The 18,530-nt window shown below is 48.2% G+C and overlaps 1 protein-coding gene across 1 annotated transcript in view; it reads right to left on the bottom strand.

Annotated features, from left to right (window-relative positions):
* The window catches only part of LOC119977565 (synaptic vesicle 2-related protein), a 68,957-nt gene that overhangs the window by 26,982 nt on the left and 23,445 nt on the right, over positions 1-18,530 (bottom strand). Inside the window, exons 4-12 of the mRNA XM_038818696.1 lie at positions 17,886-17,984; positions 17,677-17,748; positions 16,655-16,779; positions 16,499-16,562; positions 14,929-15,054; positions 5,466-5,594; positions 2,396-2,469; positions 1,055-1,131; positions 122-229 (exon numbers count right to left, since the gene is read on the bottom strand). Of these exons, the coding sequence (XP_038674624.1) occupies positions 122-229; positions 1,055-1,131; positions 2,396-2,469; positions 5,466-5,594; positions 14,929-15,054; positions 16,499-16,562; positions 16,655-16,779; positions 17,677-17,748; positions 17,886-17,984 (874 nt within the window). The remainder of the gene's footprint in view (positions 1-121; positions 230-1,054; positions 1,132-2,395; positions 2,470-5,465; positions 5,595-14,928; positions 15,055-16,498; positions 16,563-16,654; positions 16,780-17,676; positions 17,749-17,885; positions 17,985-18,530) is intronic.

Here is an 18,530-nt window from a genome sequence, read left to right as displayed (position 1 = left end):
ATTATGAGGCTAATATCCTTGGGTTCTCACCCAATTTTCTTCCCCCTCCCACCACCAAATAATAAATCCATTAAGTTCCCCGCAGCATGAATGTAGATTAGAACACCTCCCAAGTTGTTACCTGGAAACTCTGACAAAGTGGTCCAGAGAAGATCTGTGTAATCTGTAACATTCAGGTATTTACATTCCAGCGTACACCTTCCCTCAAGTTTCTTGCGACCCGTCGACACTGAAAAATCATTCATGAAAATTATCTTCAGTCCAAGTACACATGCCAAGTGATTATCATTCACAGACTATGATTCTTTTGTCAATTTTCTCCTGAAGAGACTGATGTGCTATATTCAAAAGAAAAGTGTTGATGGCTTTATATAGTCGTGAGAGCAATCTTCCTCCAAGATTTGTAATCGAAGAACAGGAGAATATGTAAGTGTGAGATCAATACAGAAATGATGCAGGGGGAGGGAGGAATAAATATAATGGTTCATTTGGAACTGGGGGAAATTTCAAAGGGGCGATGGCAATTTCAAAAAGGCAAAAAGATAACAACAGAGGAAAAGATTTGAGCCAAGAGCTGAGAGAAGAATTGCTGATCAAATTACATGCTATAATTTGTCTAAATAAAACGTACCTAAAGGGTTAACATCTAAAGTGAAATGCAGTAGTATTTAAGATTACTTTTAAGTCTGTTCCTGGCAGCACTCCCCATTAAAACTCATCACAAGTCTAAGATATTGCCTATTCGAATGGATTGTTCCACAGCAGAGAGTCATGATTTTAATAGTTACTGTTTGTACCTTGATTGAGATTCCCACAGAATATATCAATGGAACAGCCATTGAGAATGGGCGAGCAACAAATATGGATGACAATTCACTCCAAGAAAGTATTTTGTTTGGGGTTAAGACCTATATTGTTATTTATCCAGACTTCCTTCCTTAATATTGACTTCGGTCCATTAGAACAGTTTTCAGAACTACAGTCAACGTGACCCAACAAGATTTACCCTCTCCTCCCCCATCACCATACTGGTAAAATAAGGAGATGTACTTACTGCTACACACATCACCTGCCTGGAAAAGCTCTGTGGTTAATAGAACCAGTCCATAATAGGAGAAAGCATTGGAAAACCTGAAAACAGATGCAGAGACCAATCACTCAGCAATGTAACTTTCCCTTCTCCAGATTACGAACCCTTTCCAGAGATGTTTCCTCCTTTAACATTAGCTAAGATTATTCCAGGAAACAGGATTGAACTATATTTATCAAACTGATATATTCTTTTGGACTTTTGACTTCTTTTGACTTCCCAAAATTTGTGCCTTTTTAATCAGTATTGTACTTATTCTGTATTTCCCCATCATCCCTTAAAAACTCAACAAGTGCGTTACTTCATTCTTTAGTGGCTACAGTAAGGAACAAAAACAGAAAATACTGGACAGTCTCAGCAGGTCTGACAGCATCTGTGGAGAGAAAAGGGAGCTGATGTTTTGAGTTTGAATGACTCTGTCAAATCAGATGGAGCTTTGACAAAGAATCATCCAGACTCAAAACGATTGCTCCCTTCTCTCTCCACAGATGCTGTCAGACCCGCTGAGATTGTCCAGTATTTTCTCTTTTTGTTTCGTATTCCAGCATCTGCAGTAATTTGATTTTGGCTACAATAAGGAAGCAATCAGGGAAGAAAATATTTTTTACATCCAAATTATCAACTGATAGAAAAAGCCAAGAAATGCCAACGTGAGGACAGGATGAATCAATATCACAGCACCATGAGAAATTCTACTCAAGACTAAAAGAGGTGAAGGATAGTATGCAGCATGTTATTTTCCAAACTTTGGCACATGCAACCGGATCAAATCCCTTCTGGTTATGTGTAGCCTATTTAAATGGGCTCGACTCTGACACAAATTGGTAGCAGAATAGGATAAGCGAGTGAATATTTTTCTTTATTTGCAGTACAGTTTGCAGATTAGCTGACACGCCATCAGAATACCTCGCAACAAACCAATTACTGTGGATAGAAAGACAATGTTGGAAAAGTGGTGTAATTACTCCAGCACAAAGAGTTAGTAACTGTTGGGAATGATTGGTCACGGTGCTCCCTATCCATCCCTACCCTGAAACGATACTAGGCTTGCTTCAGCTTCTCGTCCTGGTTTATTATTCATGTCCTGTCTTCATTAGTGCAAACAGATGACAAATGTAGTTGGAGAAGATGGTGTGAGAATGGGAATACTTGGAGGATTGAGAGTTCAAAAAAACTAAGGGCGGGCGATCTGAGTGACAAAAATTCATTGATTGTTAACAAAGTTTCCAAAGGTAGCTCGGACCACGCATTTTATTTCAAAGAAACTCTGAATTGCATTAATTTGAGATTAGAAAGCAGGCTTACCATATGAACCATAAAAGGATGGTGGTCTTTCGAAACTGTGGTGTGAAGAGGTCCCTAATGTGACCACGGTCATCCTGTCTCAAACAAATATTTGCCAAGTTTAGTTCAGTGCAGGATGAGGAAAAAGTTGAATCTATTTCACAATCACCCAGCAACTACAATCAACATTTGGGTGCTATGGGGTGGGATTCTCCCGTACCCGGCGGGGCGGGGGGTCCCGGCAGGACGGAGTGGCGTGAACAACTCCGACGTCGACCCCCCCCCAAAGTTGCGGAATCCTCCGCACCTTCAGGGGCTAGGCTGGCGCCGCAGTGGTTTGGGCCCCGCCGGCTGGCATGGAAGGCCTTTGGCGCCACGCCAGCCGGGGCCGAAGGGACTCCGCCGGCCGGCGCCAGTCCGCGCATGCGCGGGACCGTCAGCGGCTGCTGACGTCATCCCCGCGCATGCGCGGGGGGGGTTCACCTACACGTCGGCCATCGCGGAGGCTGACAGGGCCGACGCGCAGGAAAAGAGTGCCCCCACGGCACAGGCTCGCCCACGGATCGGTGGGGGCACCCTTCGGGGCCAGATCGCCCGCGCCCCCCCCCCCCCCCAGGACCCCGGAGCCTGCCCACGCCGCCAGGTCCCGCCGCTAAGGGACCTAATCTGATCTATGCCAGCGGCGGGACTTCGGCATATCGCGTGCCGGAGATTTGAGGGGGGCCGCTGTGAGCGGCCGCCGACCAGCGTGGCACGATTTCAGCCCCCGCCGAATCTCCGGTGCCGGAGAATTCGGTTGACGGCAGGGACGGGATTCACGCCGCCCTCCCCGGCAATTCTCCGACCCGGTGGGGGGTCGGAGAATCCCGCCCATGGAGTCCGTTAATTCCTGAAAGTATTATATTTAAATATAGCGGCAACCCATTGATTTTCCAAATACTGCAGATGCTGGAATTCTGAAATAAAATCAGTAAATGGTGGAAACACTCCAGTAGAGCAGGCACTATCTGTCGAGAGAAACAGAGCTGATGGGCAGAATTTCATTCCCCTCTTCCCCCATCCCCGCTGGTGTGTCTTCTGGCAGCAAAGGCAGCTGGCCATTGGCCGCAAACGAGATCTTACTGGATCTACCGGTCCCACCAATGTCTCTGGCGTTTTGCACGGTTCGCCCCTCCTGCAGCCAGGAAACCTGCAGCGGGGGTGGGGCCATCTTCAAGGGGACCAGAAAATCCCACCAGCGGCAAAGGCTGGCAAATCTCACTCGCTGTCTCATGTTGACGATCATGGGATTGATAACAGGACTGCATATTTTTAAACAACGTCCATACTTAAGCCCTTTGGTAACAACTTAGAGAGCAGCATTACAAAACTCTTATTTCACAGTACTGTGACAAGCACTGGCAACCAAACGGAATTCTTAATAAAATGGCTGTTCATCACGTGTGACTTGGAGATTGAGCTTTGGCAAGCTAGTTGGTCGCAAAGAACATCAAAGCACAGTGAAATTCTGACCTTACCTGTCATCTGTGTGTCATATATTTCTGCAGGAGTCATTGGATTAGTGATCAGGAGAAGGGACACTGATTGACATCACCTTGTCTTTGTCTACAGACAAAAAGGTCAACCATACTACCCCACGGGTGTTCAACAAATCTATCAGGATTCAATTCGGGATCAACCTGATTTGGAGTGGTTGGTATCGCACTGGACTGGGCAGGTTTACCCATTATGCCATGTGTTCTTTTTTTTCTATTTCTTATCTCTTTTCCCCCTCTTCATTTCCACAAGTCAAAGTACATTTCCTGGCTGAGATGGCAGATTGGCAAAACACTCATAAACTGGCTGCCCTTTCCAATTCCAAGCTGACTTCCATGTTGTGCTGAACCGTGTGGCGGGTGAATCAACTCTGAGTATTTTCCTTCTGTTCACCTTGGCTCCCAATGGAGTAATTACCCTATAATGGCCTAGCTGTGAAATACTCAAATAAAAGAAAAATACTGCGGATGCTGGAAGTCTGTAGAAGGATCATTTAGGTCCGAAACATTGGGCGGAATTCTCCGACCCCCTGCAGTGTCGGAGAATCGCCCGGGGCCGGCGTAAATCCCGCCCCCGCGTGGCCGGAATTCTCCGTCACCCTGGAATCGGCGGGAGCGGGAATCGCGCCGCGCCGATCGGCGTGCCCCCCGCGCCGATCGGCGGGCCCCCTGCGGCGATTCTAGGGCCCGTGATGGGCCAAAGTCCCGCCGCTGACAGGCCAATTCTGCCGACGTGATGTCAACCACCTCTGGTGGCGGCGGGACTGGCGGCGCGAGCGGGCCCCCGAGGTCCTGGGGGGGGGTGATCGGACCCTGGAGGGTGCCCCCACGGTGGCCTGGCCCGCGACCGGGGCCCACCGATCGGCGGGCGGGCCTGTGCCGTGGGGGCATTCGTTTTCTTCCGCCGCCGCCACGGCCTCCACTATGGCGGAGGCGGAAGAGACTGAGTGGTGACGTCAGCGGCCGCTGACGCACCGGCGCATGCGCGAACCGGCGAAGGCCTTTCGGCCAGCCCCGACGCCATGGCGCCAGTTTTGGCACCAGTCGGCGTGGCGCCAACCACTCCGGTGCGGGCCTAGCACCTTTGGGGAGGCCCGACGGCGGAGTGGTTGGCACCACTCCGCTACGCCGGGACCCCCCGCCCCGCCGGGTAGGGGGGAATCCCGCCCATTAACTCTGTTTCTCTCCCCACAGATGCTGCCAGACCTGCTGAGTTTATCCAGCATTTACTGTTTTTATTTCAGCTGTGAAACCCCTAGGGAAGAAACTATATGGTTAAACAGTGCATGAGTTCACCACTGGAGTGCAACATTGCTGGGATTAATTGATGTAGAAGAAAATACAAACAAAGGCTTTGGAGGTACAAATATGTTTCAGGGACATCCAGGTGCACATCTAAAGAACAAATGGATCAAAGGGAATAATGAGAATGTGGACAGGTAGGATTGAGTGTTAGCAAAAGGGATGTTCTTGTTGTACCTAACACCCTTTACCTGTTATTAAAAATTCTTGTTATCCATTAAACAAATAATATTTTAAATAAATATTAACCTTACCTGTCTGGCAACTATCAATTTTCCAAGTGGCATCGGAGCCCCATTTTCTGTAGCAATGCGCTTTAATGTGGCGATGGCTTTTTCTTGGTTCCCAGACAGTACGTCATAACGTGCACTTTCTGGAAGCCACTATAAAAGAGAAATAAGACCATTTGATTAACTTAATTTTGACGGATAGTGATGATGCAGTAAGGGTTGGTCAAGCCTCCCCCTGTAATCTGATCAGGTGACTTAAAACAGTCTATTATGAAACCGTAATTGGACTTAGATGATCCAACTTCCCAATATACAGAAATCCAGTTGATTAAATTATTTCCCAGTTATTTAGCTATATAGAATTTCAATGGATCAAATCAATTTCCATTCTGTTCTATTACAAAGCAATAGGTTTACTGAGGAATCCATGATATTCTATGGTGTCTGGTAGTTTGAGCCCTGCTTCTTGAGATCATTTCCTTTGGCAATGGCTGGTTTAGCGCACTGGGCTAAATCGCTGGCTTTTAAAGCAGACCAAGCAGGCCAGCAGCACGGTTCGATTCCCGTACCAGCCTCCCCGGACAGGCGCCGGAATGTGGCGACTAGGGGCTTTTCACAGTAACTTCATTGAAGCCTACTCGTGACAATAAGCGATTTTCATTTCATTTCATTTCATTTTCATTTCAATGATCCATATCAGGGTTACCATGCCGCGAGTTGTTGACAATTGTTCAATGAGGTAACAGAGGGTTGACAGGAGGATTTAAATTTGAGTCCACTTTAGTTAGTCTGTGTTCTGTTGGTACAGTCATTAGGCTGTATTCTCTACATTTATTCTCCCCCTCTCACATCATAACATTATAGGGGGAAGGAACAGCAGCGGGGAAAGAAAGAGAGACAGACAGATGGCTGGAGGAAAGAAAAACACCAAGGCGAAGGGACAGCGAGACGCAAGCAGCAGCAGCAGCAGCGAGGGTAAGGTGCATGAGCGGTGGACGCGCAGCCAGGCGGCCCCACAAGATGGGACGGAGGCACAGGCGGGCCTGAAGGGGAAAACAATGGCCGACCAACCAGCGGAGCGTGAGCAGGACGCAGAGACCAGCATAAAGGAGGCGCTCTGGTCGGAGCTCCAAGCAATGATGAAGGAGACGACGCACAAAATGCAGCAGACCATCGAAGGCCTGGAAAGGCGCAGAAGAAAACGATCCTGGAGTTGGAGAGGGCCACCTCGGACCAGAGCGACAGGGTGATAGCCCGAGAAGCCGAGGTCAAAAGGTTAGTAACGGCCCAGCGGAGCCTAAGAGGGAAAGTGGAGGACCAGGAAAATAGGTCTAGACGGCAGAACATTAAAATAGTGGGTCTGCCAGAGGGGATAGAGGGCAGAGACCCAACAGGCTACATCACCCAAATGATGGGCAAGCTAGTGGGAAAGGAGGTATTCCCAAACCCACCGGAAATGGACAGGTCACTCCAACCCAAGCCCAAAGCCGAGGACCAGTCCAGAGCAATTGTTGCGAAGCTGCAGCGGTTCCAAGACCGGGAGAGAATCCAAAAGTGGGCCCGGCAAACGAAACAGAGCACGTGGGAAAGGAAAACCATAAGGGTGTATCAGGACATTGGGGCGGACCTGGCCAAAAAGGGGACTGAATTCAACAAGGCAAAATCAGCACTGCACAAAAGCAAGGTACAATTTGGGATGGTATTCCCGGCCAAACACTGGGTAACATTTGAGGGGAGAGAGCTGTATTTTAACACCCCAGCGCCGGCTGATGATTTCGTTAGAGCGAACGAGCTGGGGGAGGAGCACACGCAACCGCAATGAAAGACATGGGGACAGAAAAGGAAGGGAAAACCAGAACAAAGAGCGGAGGACAGACCCTGTCCTGGGAGGGAGAGCATCTGGCACTAGGAGGGGAGTGTGGGTAGAAGGGGGGGAGAATTCAGAGGGGAGACAAAGGGACAGGGACTGGGGGGGGGGGGGGGGGGGGGGGGAGAGGAGTCTGGGGGAAAACGCAGAACAAAAGAGAAGCAAAGAGAAGGGTGAGATAGTGAAGCAGTACAGACATAGGCCTCGGCAGGCATGGATCAGGGCGAGGAACCAAGAGGACGCCGCAAACAGCCACTCGAGAGGGCATCAGGGCGGAGGGAGACCCCGGAGCGCAGAGGCGCACCCGTGTGGTGTACACACAGCTGGTGGCCACATTGGGTGCCCCTTGGGCAAAGGGAAACCCCTGAGCGCTGAGAGCGGTGACCTTGGCCATTTTGGATGGCTCCCTAACAAAGGGAAACCCCGGAGTGTAGGGGCGCGTCCACCAGGTAAGTATGGGTGATCCCACAGGACCGGGGGGTCAGAAACCCCCCACCAGGATTGTTACCTGGAATGTAAGGGGACTCAACGGCCCGGTGAAAAGATCCAGATGTTCGCCCACCTAAGAAGCCTAAACACCGACATAATCTACCTACAAGAGACGCACACGAGGGAGATGGACCGACTACTGGTAAGGAAGGGGTGGGTGGGACAGACAAACCACTCATGCTACGGGACGAGGTCTAGGGTGGTGGCGATATTAATTAGCAAAAGGATGAGGTTTATGGGAACCAAGACAGTTACGGACCCAGGGGGACGATACGTCATGGTCAGCGGTGTCCTGGAAGAGGCACCGATCATACTGGTAAATGTGTACGCTCCCAACTGGGACGACTCAGAATTCATAAACAAGACCATGGCGGAAATCCCCGACCTTGACACACACCAACTGTTTATGGGGGGGCGACTTTAACTGCGTGCTGGACCCACTGACAGACCAATCAAACCCCAGAACGGGGAAAACGTCTGGCATGGCTAGGGAGCTAGGGGCCTTCATGGAACAGATGGGGACGGTGGACCCATGGAGGTTTCTGCACCCGGGAGAAAAAGAGTTCTCGTTCTTCTCGCAGGTGCACAAGGTATACACCCATATCGACTTCTTTGCAGTGGGGAAATCGGTGCTTCCAGGGATCACGGGAACGGACTACTCCACGATCGTTATCTCCGACCACGCTCCACATTATATGGATGTGAAGTTGGAGCCAGGCCGGGCCTAGCGCCCCACATGGAGGCTGGACACGGACCTCCTGGCCGACAAGGCTTTCTGCCAAAAAATATCACAGGCCATAGGCGACTACGTTAGTAACATCCAAAACAGGGAGGTCTCACCCTCCACGTTCTGGGAGGCACTGAAGGCCGTGATTAGAGGAGAGATCATAGCCTACAAGGCAAGTAGAGACGGGGAAGAGAGGGGGGGCCAGGCAACAGCTAGTGGACTCCATTCCGGGTCAATAGAAAGTACTCCGAGGCCCCGACCATGGAGCTGCTGGTGGAGAGGAAAAAGCTGCAAATGGACTTTAACCTGCTGTCCACTCGGAAAGCAGTGTACCAACTCCGCCAGACACAGGGGACCTTCTACGAACACAGAGACAAGGCTGGCCGTCTATTGGCTCACCAGCTGAGAAAGTAGGCAGCCACGAGGGAAATAGCGCAGGTTAAGGACAGCAGAGGCAGACTGGTAACAGAATGAAAGGAGGTCGAGCCCCCCGAAGGGGATGCGGGAATGAAACAGTGCCTAGACAAACTGGAACTGCCAGTGGTGGGGGAAGACAGAAGGGGGGAGCTGGAAGCACCAACAGACCTGGGAGAAATCATGGAGAGCATCAGCTCCATGCAGGCGGGGAAGGCACCGGGACCCAATGGGTTCCTGGCAGAAAATTTGCACCAGTCCTGGCCCCACACCCAAGGGACATGTTCGCAGACTCATTGGCAAGGGGCACCCTGCCCCCCACGTTAGCACAGGCCACAATCTCACTGATAACCAAAAAAGATAAAAACCTGATGGAATGTGGATCATACAGACCCATTTCACTGCTGAACGTGGAAGCAAAAATACTCGCAAAGATCCTGGCCAAAAGGCTGGAGGGCTGTGTACCAGAGGTGGTCGCAGAGGACCAAACGGGCTTCATCAAGAGTAGGCAGCTCACAGCGAACATCAGGCGGCTGCTGAACGTAATAATGACCACCCCCACCCCCGGGGAGAGAACACCAGAGGTGATCGTCTCCCTGGAAGCAGAAAAGGCTTTCGACAGAGTCGAATAGAAATACCTCCTCAAGGTACTGGAACGGTTTGGGCTAGGAGTGGGATTCACCGCCTGGGCGAGGCTCCTGTACAACGCTCCCAAAGCGAGTGTCCGAACTAACACCACCAGCTCTGAATACTTCCAGCTGCAGAGAGGAACAAGACGGGGCTGCCCCCTGTCCCCACTTTTGTTTGCGCTAGCGATCGAACCCCTGGCGATAGCCCTGCGGGACACGAAAAGCTGGAAGGGAATCTGGAGAGGAGAGAGAGAGCACAGGGTCACTGTATGCAGATGACCTGTTCCTCTATGTCTCAAAGCCACAGGAGGGACTGAAGGCAATACTGCAAATATTGAAAGAGTTTGGAACCTTCTCTGGCTAACCTGGGCAAAAGCGAGGCATTCCCAGTGAACCCAAATGGGGGACGGAGAGAGCTGGAGGGGCTCCCGTTCAAAACAGCCCAGAACAGATTCCGTTACCGGGGGTTCCAGAGAGCCAGAGACTGGACACAGAGCCACAAGTGGAACCTGACCAGCCTGGTGGAGGAAGTAAGAAGAGATCTTCAAAGCTGGGGCTGACTCCCACTCTCCCTGGCGGGTAGAGTGCAGACGATCAAGATCAACGTACTGCCAAGGTTCCTCTTCCTGTTTAGATCCATTCCGATATTCATCCCCAAGGCCTTTTCCAAAACGTAGACAGTCTAATCATGCCGTTTGTGTGTGTGTGTGTGTTTGGGGGGGGGGGGGGGGGGGGGGGGGGGGTGGTAAGCCTCGCTCTACCGAACCTACAATGCTACCACTGGGCAGCAACGGCAGACAAAGTGAGGGGATGGGTACAAGAACCCAACGCAGATTGGGTACAAATGGAGGAGGCATCCTGTAAAGGAACAACCCTCCGGGCCCTGACCACAGCAGCACTCCCATCCTCCTCAACAAGGACCTAGTGCTATGTAATGAACCAGACTTTATAAAAGATCTTAAAGTAACGGAACACTTTGGAAGCAGCGATAATAATATGGTTGAGTTCAGTCTGCAGTTTGAAAGAGAGAAGGCAAAATTGGATGTAATGGTGTTACAGTTAAATAAAGGTAATTACGAGGGCATGAGAGAGGAACTGGCGAAAATCGACTGGAAGCAGACCCTAGTGGGGAAGACAGTAGAGCAAAAATGGCAGGAGTTTGTATGCATAATTGAGGACACTGTACAGAGGTTCATCCCCAAGAAAAGAAAGATTATCCGGGGAGGGATTAGACAGCCATGGCTGACAAAGGAGGTCAGGAAATGTATCAAAGAAAAAGAGAGATCCTATAAAGTGGCCAAAAGCACTGGGAAATCAGAAGATTGGGAAGGCTACAAAAACAAACAGAGGTTAACAAAGAGACAAATAAGGAAGGAGAGGATCAAATATGAAGGCAGGCTAGCCAGTAATATAAGAAATGATAGTAAAAGTTTCTTTCAATACATAAGAAACAAACGACAGGCCAAAGTAGACATTGGGCCAATTCAAACTGATTCTGGAAGGCTAGTGATGGGAGACGAGGAAATGGCTGGAGAACTTAATAAGTACTTTGCGTCTGTCTTCACAGTGGAAGACATGAGTAATATCCCAAAAATTATAAAGGGTCAGGGGGCTGAGTTGAGTATGGTTGCCATTACAAAAGAGATGGTGCTAAAAAAGCTAAAAGGTCTTAAAATTGACAAATCTCCTGGCCCCGATGGGCTACATCCTAGAGTTCTGAGGGAGGTGGCTGAAGAAATAGTGGAAGCGTTGGTTGAGATCTTTCAAAAATCACTGGAGTCAGGGAAAGTCCCGGACGATTGGAAGATCGCTGTTGTAACCCCCTTGTTCAAGAAAGGATCAAGACAAAAGATGGAAAATTATAGGCCAATTAGCCTAACATCGGTTGTTGGTAAAATTCTAGAATCGATCGTTAAGGATGAGATTTCTAAATTCTTGGAAGAGCAGGGTCGGATTAGAACAAGTCAACATGGATTTAGTAAGGGGAGGTCGTGCCTGACGAACCTGTTAGAATTCTTTGAGGAGGTGACAAGTAGGTTAGACCAGGGAAACCCAGTGGATGTGGTCTATCTGGATTTCCAAAAGGCCTTTGATAAGGTGCCACACAGGAGACTGCTGAGTAAGGTGAGGGCCCATGGTGTTAGAGGTGAGCTACTGGCATGGGTTGAGGATTGGCTGTCTGACAGAAGGCAGAGAGTTGGGATAAAAGGTTCTTTTTCGGAATGGCAGCCGGTGACCAGCGGTGTCCCACAGGGTTCAGTGTTGGGGCCGCAGCTGTTCACCATATATATTAATGATCTGGATGAAGGGACTGGGGGCATTCTAGCGAAGTTTGCCGATGATACGAAGTTAGGTGGTCAGGCAGGTAGTGCTGAGGAAGTGGGGAGGCTGCAGAAGGATCTAGACAGTTTGGGAGAGTGGTGCAGGAAATGGCTGATGCAATTCAACGTGAGAAAATGTGAGGTCTTGCACTTTGGAAAAAAGAATCCAAGCATAGACTACTTTCTAAACGGTGAGAAAATTCATAATGCCAAAGTACAAAGGGATCTGGGAGTGCTAGTCGAGGATTCCCTAAAGGTAAACATGCAGGTTGAATCCGTGATTAAGAAAGCGAATGCAATGTTGTCATTTATCTCAAGAGGGTTGAAATATAAAAGCAGCGATGTGCTACTGAGCCTTTATAAGGCTCTGGTTAGGCCCCATTTGGAGTACTGTGTCCAGTTTTGGGCCCCACATCTCAGGAAGGACATACTGGCACTGGAGCGTGTCCAGCGGAGATTCACACGGATGATCCCTGGAATGGCGGGTCTAACATATGAGGAACGGCTGAGGATCCTGGGATTGTATTCATTGGAGTTTAGAAGGTTAAGGGGAGATCTAATAGAAACTTACAAGATAATACATGGCTTAGAAAGGGTGGACGCAAAGAAACTGTTTCCGTTAGGCGAGGAGACGAGGACCTGTGGCCACAGCCTTAGAATTAGAGGGGGTAAATTCAGAACAGAAATGCGGAGACATTTCTTCAGCCAGAGAGTGGTGGGCCTGTGGAATTCATTGCCGCGGAGTGCAGTGGAGGCTGGGACGCTAAATGGCTTCAAGGCAGAGATAGATAAATTCTTGATGTCGCGAGGAATTAAGGGCTACGGGGAGAATGCTGGTAGGTGGAGTTGAAATGCCCATCAGCCATGATTGAATGGCGGAGTGGACTCGATGGACCGAATGGCCTTACTTCCACTCCTATGTCTTATGGTCTTATGGTCTTAAGGTACACAATGAGCCCAGTAGTAGCGGCCACGCTGAGATCGTGGTGGACTTCGGGATAACCAAAATGTTCCTTATGGCACCCACCTGCGGCAATCACAGATTTCCCCCAGCCATGCTAGATACCACCTTCAAAGGATGGAGGCTGGATGGGGGCACACTGACGGTCGAGGACTTCTCCGTAGGGTGCAGACTGGCGACACTGGACGAACTGACAAGGAAGTGGAAACTAGCAAGAGGAAAGGATTTGATACACCTCCAAATAAAGCACTTCCTCCGCTAAGAGACAGTAGGGTACCCCGGGGCCCCAGAAACCACACTAGAGGACCTGATAGGCACAAGCAGCGAGAAGGGGGGGCTATGTGGGAAAATATACGGACAGCTACTGGACAGAGCCTGAACACCACTGGACAAGACCAGACAAAAATGGGAGGACGAACTGAGGACAGAGGTAGAATGGGGACTCTGGAGCGAAGCACTGAGCAGGGTGAGTTCCACCTCCTCCTGCGCAAGGCTAAGCCTAATGCAGCTCAACGTGGTGCACAGATCGCACCGACCAGAACCCGAAGGAGCAGGTTCTTCTTGGAGGTGGAGGACAAATGTGAATGGTGCCAGAGGGGCCCGGCAACCACACCCACATGTTTTGGGCTTGCCCCAAGCTTGCGGGGTTCTGTACAACCTTCTCCGAGGCAATGTCCAAGGTTGTGGGGGTGAGGGTTAAGCCATGCCCAATAGTGGCAATCTTCGGGGTATCGGAGCAGCCAGAGTTACACATGGGGAAGGGGGCCAATGCCCTTGCTTTCGCTTCCCTAATCGCACGCCGGAGAATTCTGCTCGACTGGCGATCGGCAGCACCACCCAAAGCTGCAGACTGGCTCGCTGACCTCTCGGAATTTCTCCACCTGGAGAAGATTAAGTGCGCCATCCGAGGGTCTGAGGAAGGCCTCCGGGATACTTGGGGGCTGTTCGTCGGCCTGTTCCAAAAACTGTTCGAAGCCAGCAGCGAGGAGGAAGCCAGGGGAAAAAAAGAGATGAAGAACCAAAGGACTGTGCAACCCAGGGAGGGGGAGGGGGAGGAAAATGGGGAACCTTAAGAAAAGAAGAAGGGTGCTGAAACCAATGGGGGGGAGGGGGGGGGGGGAGGAAGAGGGGCTATCATAGACCGATCCAGAGGGCAGCAAAATGTACATATAGTTAGTCAAATGAAGGACAAAACAAACCCCTCTGTAAAATAAAGCAAATTAGCGCGGGCAAGAAAAATATAACATATATAATTAACAACTGTTTATAAATATGGGAAAAGCCAATAAAAAGATTTTTTTTTAAAATTATAACATTATAGAATTCCTACAGTGCAGAAGGAGGCCATTTGGCCCATCAAGTCTGCACCGACCATTCAAAAGAGCACACTACATATGTCCACTCCCCCCTTCCCCCCCGCCTTATCCCCGTAACCTCATAACCTAATCTGCACATCTCTGCAAAGTAAGGGGCAATTTATCATGGCCAATCCACCTAACCTGCACATCTTTGGACTGTGGGAGGAAACTGGAGCACCCGGAGGAAACCTACGCACACACGGGGAGAAAGTGCAAACTCCACACAGACAGTCACCGAAGGCCGGAATTGAACCCGGGTTCCTGAAGCTGTGAAGCAGCAGTGCTAGCCACTGCGTCACCATGCTGCCCGGCCTCGGGTCACTGTCCGTGTGGAGTTTGCACATTCTCCCCGTGTCTGCGTGGGTCTCATCCCCACAACCCAAAAAGATGTGCAGGGTATGTGGATTAGACATGTTAAATTACCCCTTAATTGGAAAAAGAAAATTGGGTACTCTAAATTTGTAAAATGTATGTATATATATTAGGTGTACCTTGGATCATTGCTTTTAGATTTGCTTTTATTTCTCATGGTTAAGAGCTTAGCCTCTACTCAACCTTCGTCCTGACAGTTCAAATGCCAGTCACACTGTGTGAAGACAAATAACATCCTGGATCTGCCACATTGTGTGCACCAAATGAATTGATTATCCCCCCCCCCCCCTCAAATTCATACATACAAATAGTTTTCTATTCAAGTTTTGGCGTCAGTGGAAATACCTACAAAACACAAGACGGCGAAAATCATAAGAGGCACTGTAGAAAGAATGAGCAACCAGCGCCAGCCTAGAGTGGGCATCACTACTACTGCCAGCAGGACCTCAAATACCGTCCCAAAGGCCCAGAACACCTGAAAATGAAGAGAGTTCCAATTAAGCACAATCCACAGACGTTATGCAAAGCAGTAAGCTCAATATTAATTATTCATAGATTGGATAGTTTATTCCTTTCCTTGTCCTTAAGTATCTCTCCCCATCATGCACTACTTCTCAGCCCAGAGGCAGGGAGGCAGCAATGCCAATCAGTAAGTGGCTGATGGATCTCTGTGTCTATTTGGAACCCTGGATATGCGCTATCCCTTCTTAGTTCCCAAATAACAGAGATTCAGGTTGTGCTTTTTGGCAAAGTTTCATTGGACTTTATTGTCAGCTATGTCGACTGGTTACAATACAATCTTAGGTCAGATTGATTGTTTTTAGTGAAAACAGTAGTTGAGTTTTCATTCAGTTACAAATCTTGGTTATTCTTCAAATCATGATACACAGTGCAAAATCACAGATTGATTTAAACAAAAGAAAAATGGTGATTTAGCCAAAGCAAGCAGCAAAGAAATAGGTTTCAGAAAGTGATAGATTGATTCCAGAATGGGTTTTTCCATCCTGGCAAGTGATATTTAAGGAGATTATCATCTTAAAGTATCGCCTTCTTTTCATCTCTGATTGGTTCTACCTAATTTATAATTCACTCAATTCGATCGAAGTGTCTGTCTGTCAATTTTGAGAGAGATATGTATGTAAATAAGTTGGTGTGAATTTTCCATTCCATCGCTTGCTAATTTTCCAACGTATCCACAAATGCATCGAGACATTATTGGAGAAACACATTTCCTGCTAAGAAAATATCTCTCTAGACTGGCTGTTTCCATAGAAATGGAACTGCCCGTTCTTTCACACAATGGGGCCTTTCAGCCAGCTGACGTCACTGTTCCTTCAGTATCTAGCAAGGCTCAAGCAATTTGCAAAATGTTCCCAGCTATTCGACTTTCCTCACTCTCATGGTTAATATGATTTAGTTAATTACCCTTAAGGAGTTTGTGATTAAACCTTTTATCGGTATCATCTATAGCTAACTAGAAAGCCAATTTCTATCAGTGAACTTCAGGAAGTACACTAGAATGAATAGGGAAATTATACCATTTTCTCCATTGTCCCTGTGGGGTAATTGTTTAGCTTCAGCTGAGTGAAGGGGTTGTGGGGTCAGGGTTTCTTTTGCATCTTATCTATGCTGCATTAACCCCGGGGTGGGGGAGGGATAATTTAAAGGAATCTTTGATTTCTTTTTAAAGCATGCATCACTTTGGACAACTTCAATGGGCAGTGTGAATGAAGCTGTGCTCTACGCCTAACCTATGCATTACTTGATTTGGGAGAGGTTGATGGAACATAGTGAATGGAACATTATCCTGCATCTAACCTTTACTACACCTGATCTTGCTATTGAGACTTAAAACTGGATTTTCCCTCCCACAAATAATAAAAGGTAGTACAGAATGTAAGATTTGATCATGTCATCACCTCTATTAGTAAGATGCACTTTGCTCTTGACTTCATTGGAAGGAATTCTGTGTATAGCGTTACCCTGTGAGGGACAAACAAGAATAGGAATAATTATTCCCTCATTTAGAATGAAGAGGTTTTAAGTGACCATTATTTTTAATGTGATGCACTCACGATTGTGGAGCACCTCCAATCCCAAAGCCTACCAAGCCTCTGAGCACAAGGATCCAGCTGTAGATTGGTGAGAAGGCACTCAGTATTCCATAGTACAATGTCCAGAGTACACTAACTTTCAAACCCTGGTGTTAACACATAAAAACATTGATGGTTATTACTGGACAATAGCAGCGACATTGACACCGAGAAATTATTCTCGGGGACAGCACAAAGCAGGCAGCCCGGATCAGCCACCCATTATAATCAAAGGGCGCGAGTCAGCGGTCTCGCAGCGCCCGACTTGGTGTTGGGACGAGGCCGTTGAATATTACGAGAGGCCTCTCGCAGGATTTGCGATGCTCAAAACGTCTCGTGAGATTCAACGGAATCTGGTGTGAGGGCGGGGGTGGGGGCGTCGGGGGTTGGGGGGGTTGCATTGAAGAAATAAATGTAGGGGGCATTTTTTAAAAAGGGAGTTAAAGATGGGGAAGAAGGTAAAAATATAAAATTGTTGAACTCAACGATGTGTCCTGAGGCTGCAACGTGCTCAACCAGAAGATAAGATGCGGCTCCTCCTGCTTGCTTCACTCGAGCTTTGCAGCAGGCCGTGGACATGAGAGCTGGGTACTGAGGTAAATGTGCTGTTTCTCTCCTGATAGGTGCTGATTATCCCCTTCGGATTGTTTCTCCAGTGTCCTCCGTTCATTAAAATTGTTACTTTTCATGACAATCGACACTGGTGTTCAGATTTTGATTTAATTCAAATTTCACCATCTGCCGTGGTGGGAATTAAACCTGGGACCCCAGATCTTTACCCTGGGTCCCCAGAGCTTTACTAATCCAGCTACAATACCACTATGACACTGCCTCCCCTACAGCTCTACATACTCAATGTATAGGCACACACTTGAGGAATAGTCATTTGGATGAGGTACAGAGTGATGCAAATGGGCATAAACTGTACCCAAGTGAGAGTCAAAGTTTCAGAGCATAAGAGAAGGAAACTGAGAAAAAAAACAAGCAGTTTGGTTGATACTCACCGTCTTTCTGCCATACTGATCGGATATATTTCCCCATAGCGATGAGCTGGACATCATTCCAATGAACACTACCTAAAGTGGAAGAGGAAGGGGCAGAAGAACAGGTGGGGGGAGAAAAAGGATCAAAATGGACTTTAGTACATTTAGTGCCATGTGGCCAGTGACTCGTGAGTGGTGCTATTCATTAAAATACAACAATGTCATCATACCGAAGTTAGGAGGGCAACTTGCCAGCTCTGTAATCTCCACTCACAATGAAGCTGAGGTGCAAGAATGCTGAGGATCATCATCTCCATGGCATCAGCCATCTATAAAAAATAAACATATTTAGAATATCGAATGGGCACCTGGCAGCCAACATAACAAGGAAGTACAGCTTGGAATGAGAAAGGTCTATTCAGCCCATTGAGCCTGTTCCTTCCATCGTGATCTATATACGACCTGCTCTAGAATAGGCTTTGTCCAACTGTTTAATCATCTGAGAAAAGGTTTCTATTCTCCCCAAGGAAAAATTAAGTGGAATCTCATACCTTACATTGTATCGTTTTGATTAGTTGCCTTCCTTGACCAAATATTCTCTCAGTCCAAACAGCTGTGGAACTATTTGATCACTTCCGTCTGTCCTTAATGCCCAATCCCATTCTTAACCAGGTAACTTGTTTTTAAAGGTGCCAATTGACACACCGTCACCTAGTTTAGCTGAGGGTTTGGCCCTGACCTACTGGACTCGTCGCACCCAACTTAAGACACGACATGGCCATTAAATCTCACGAGAGGTCTCTCGCGAGACTTTAAAATAATATATATATATTTTCAGTGAACATTTTTTGATAAATACTATTATATTTTAAATC

This window comes from Scyliorhinus canicula, chromosome 1 (assembly GCF_902713615.1).
Source record: "Scyliorhinus canicula chromosome 1, sScyCan1.1, whole genome shotgun sequence".
NCBI classification, from domain to species: domain Eukaryota; kingdom Metazoa; phylum Chordata; class Chondrichthyes; order Carcharhiniformes; family Scyliorhinidae; genus Scyliorhinus; species Scyliorhinus canicula.
The sequence above is the reverse complement of the archived record's forward strand: the minus strand, read 5'-3'. Positions and strand labels throughout refer to the sequence as shown.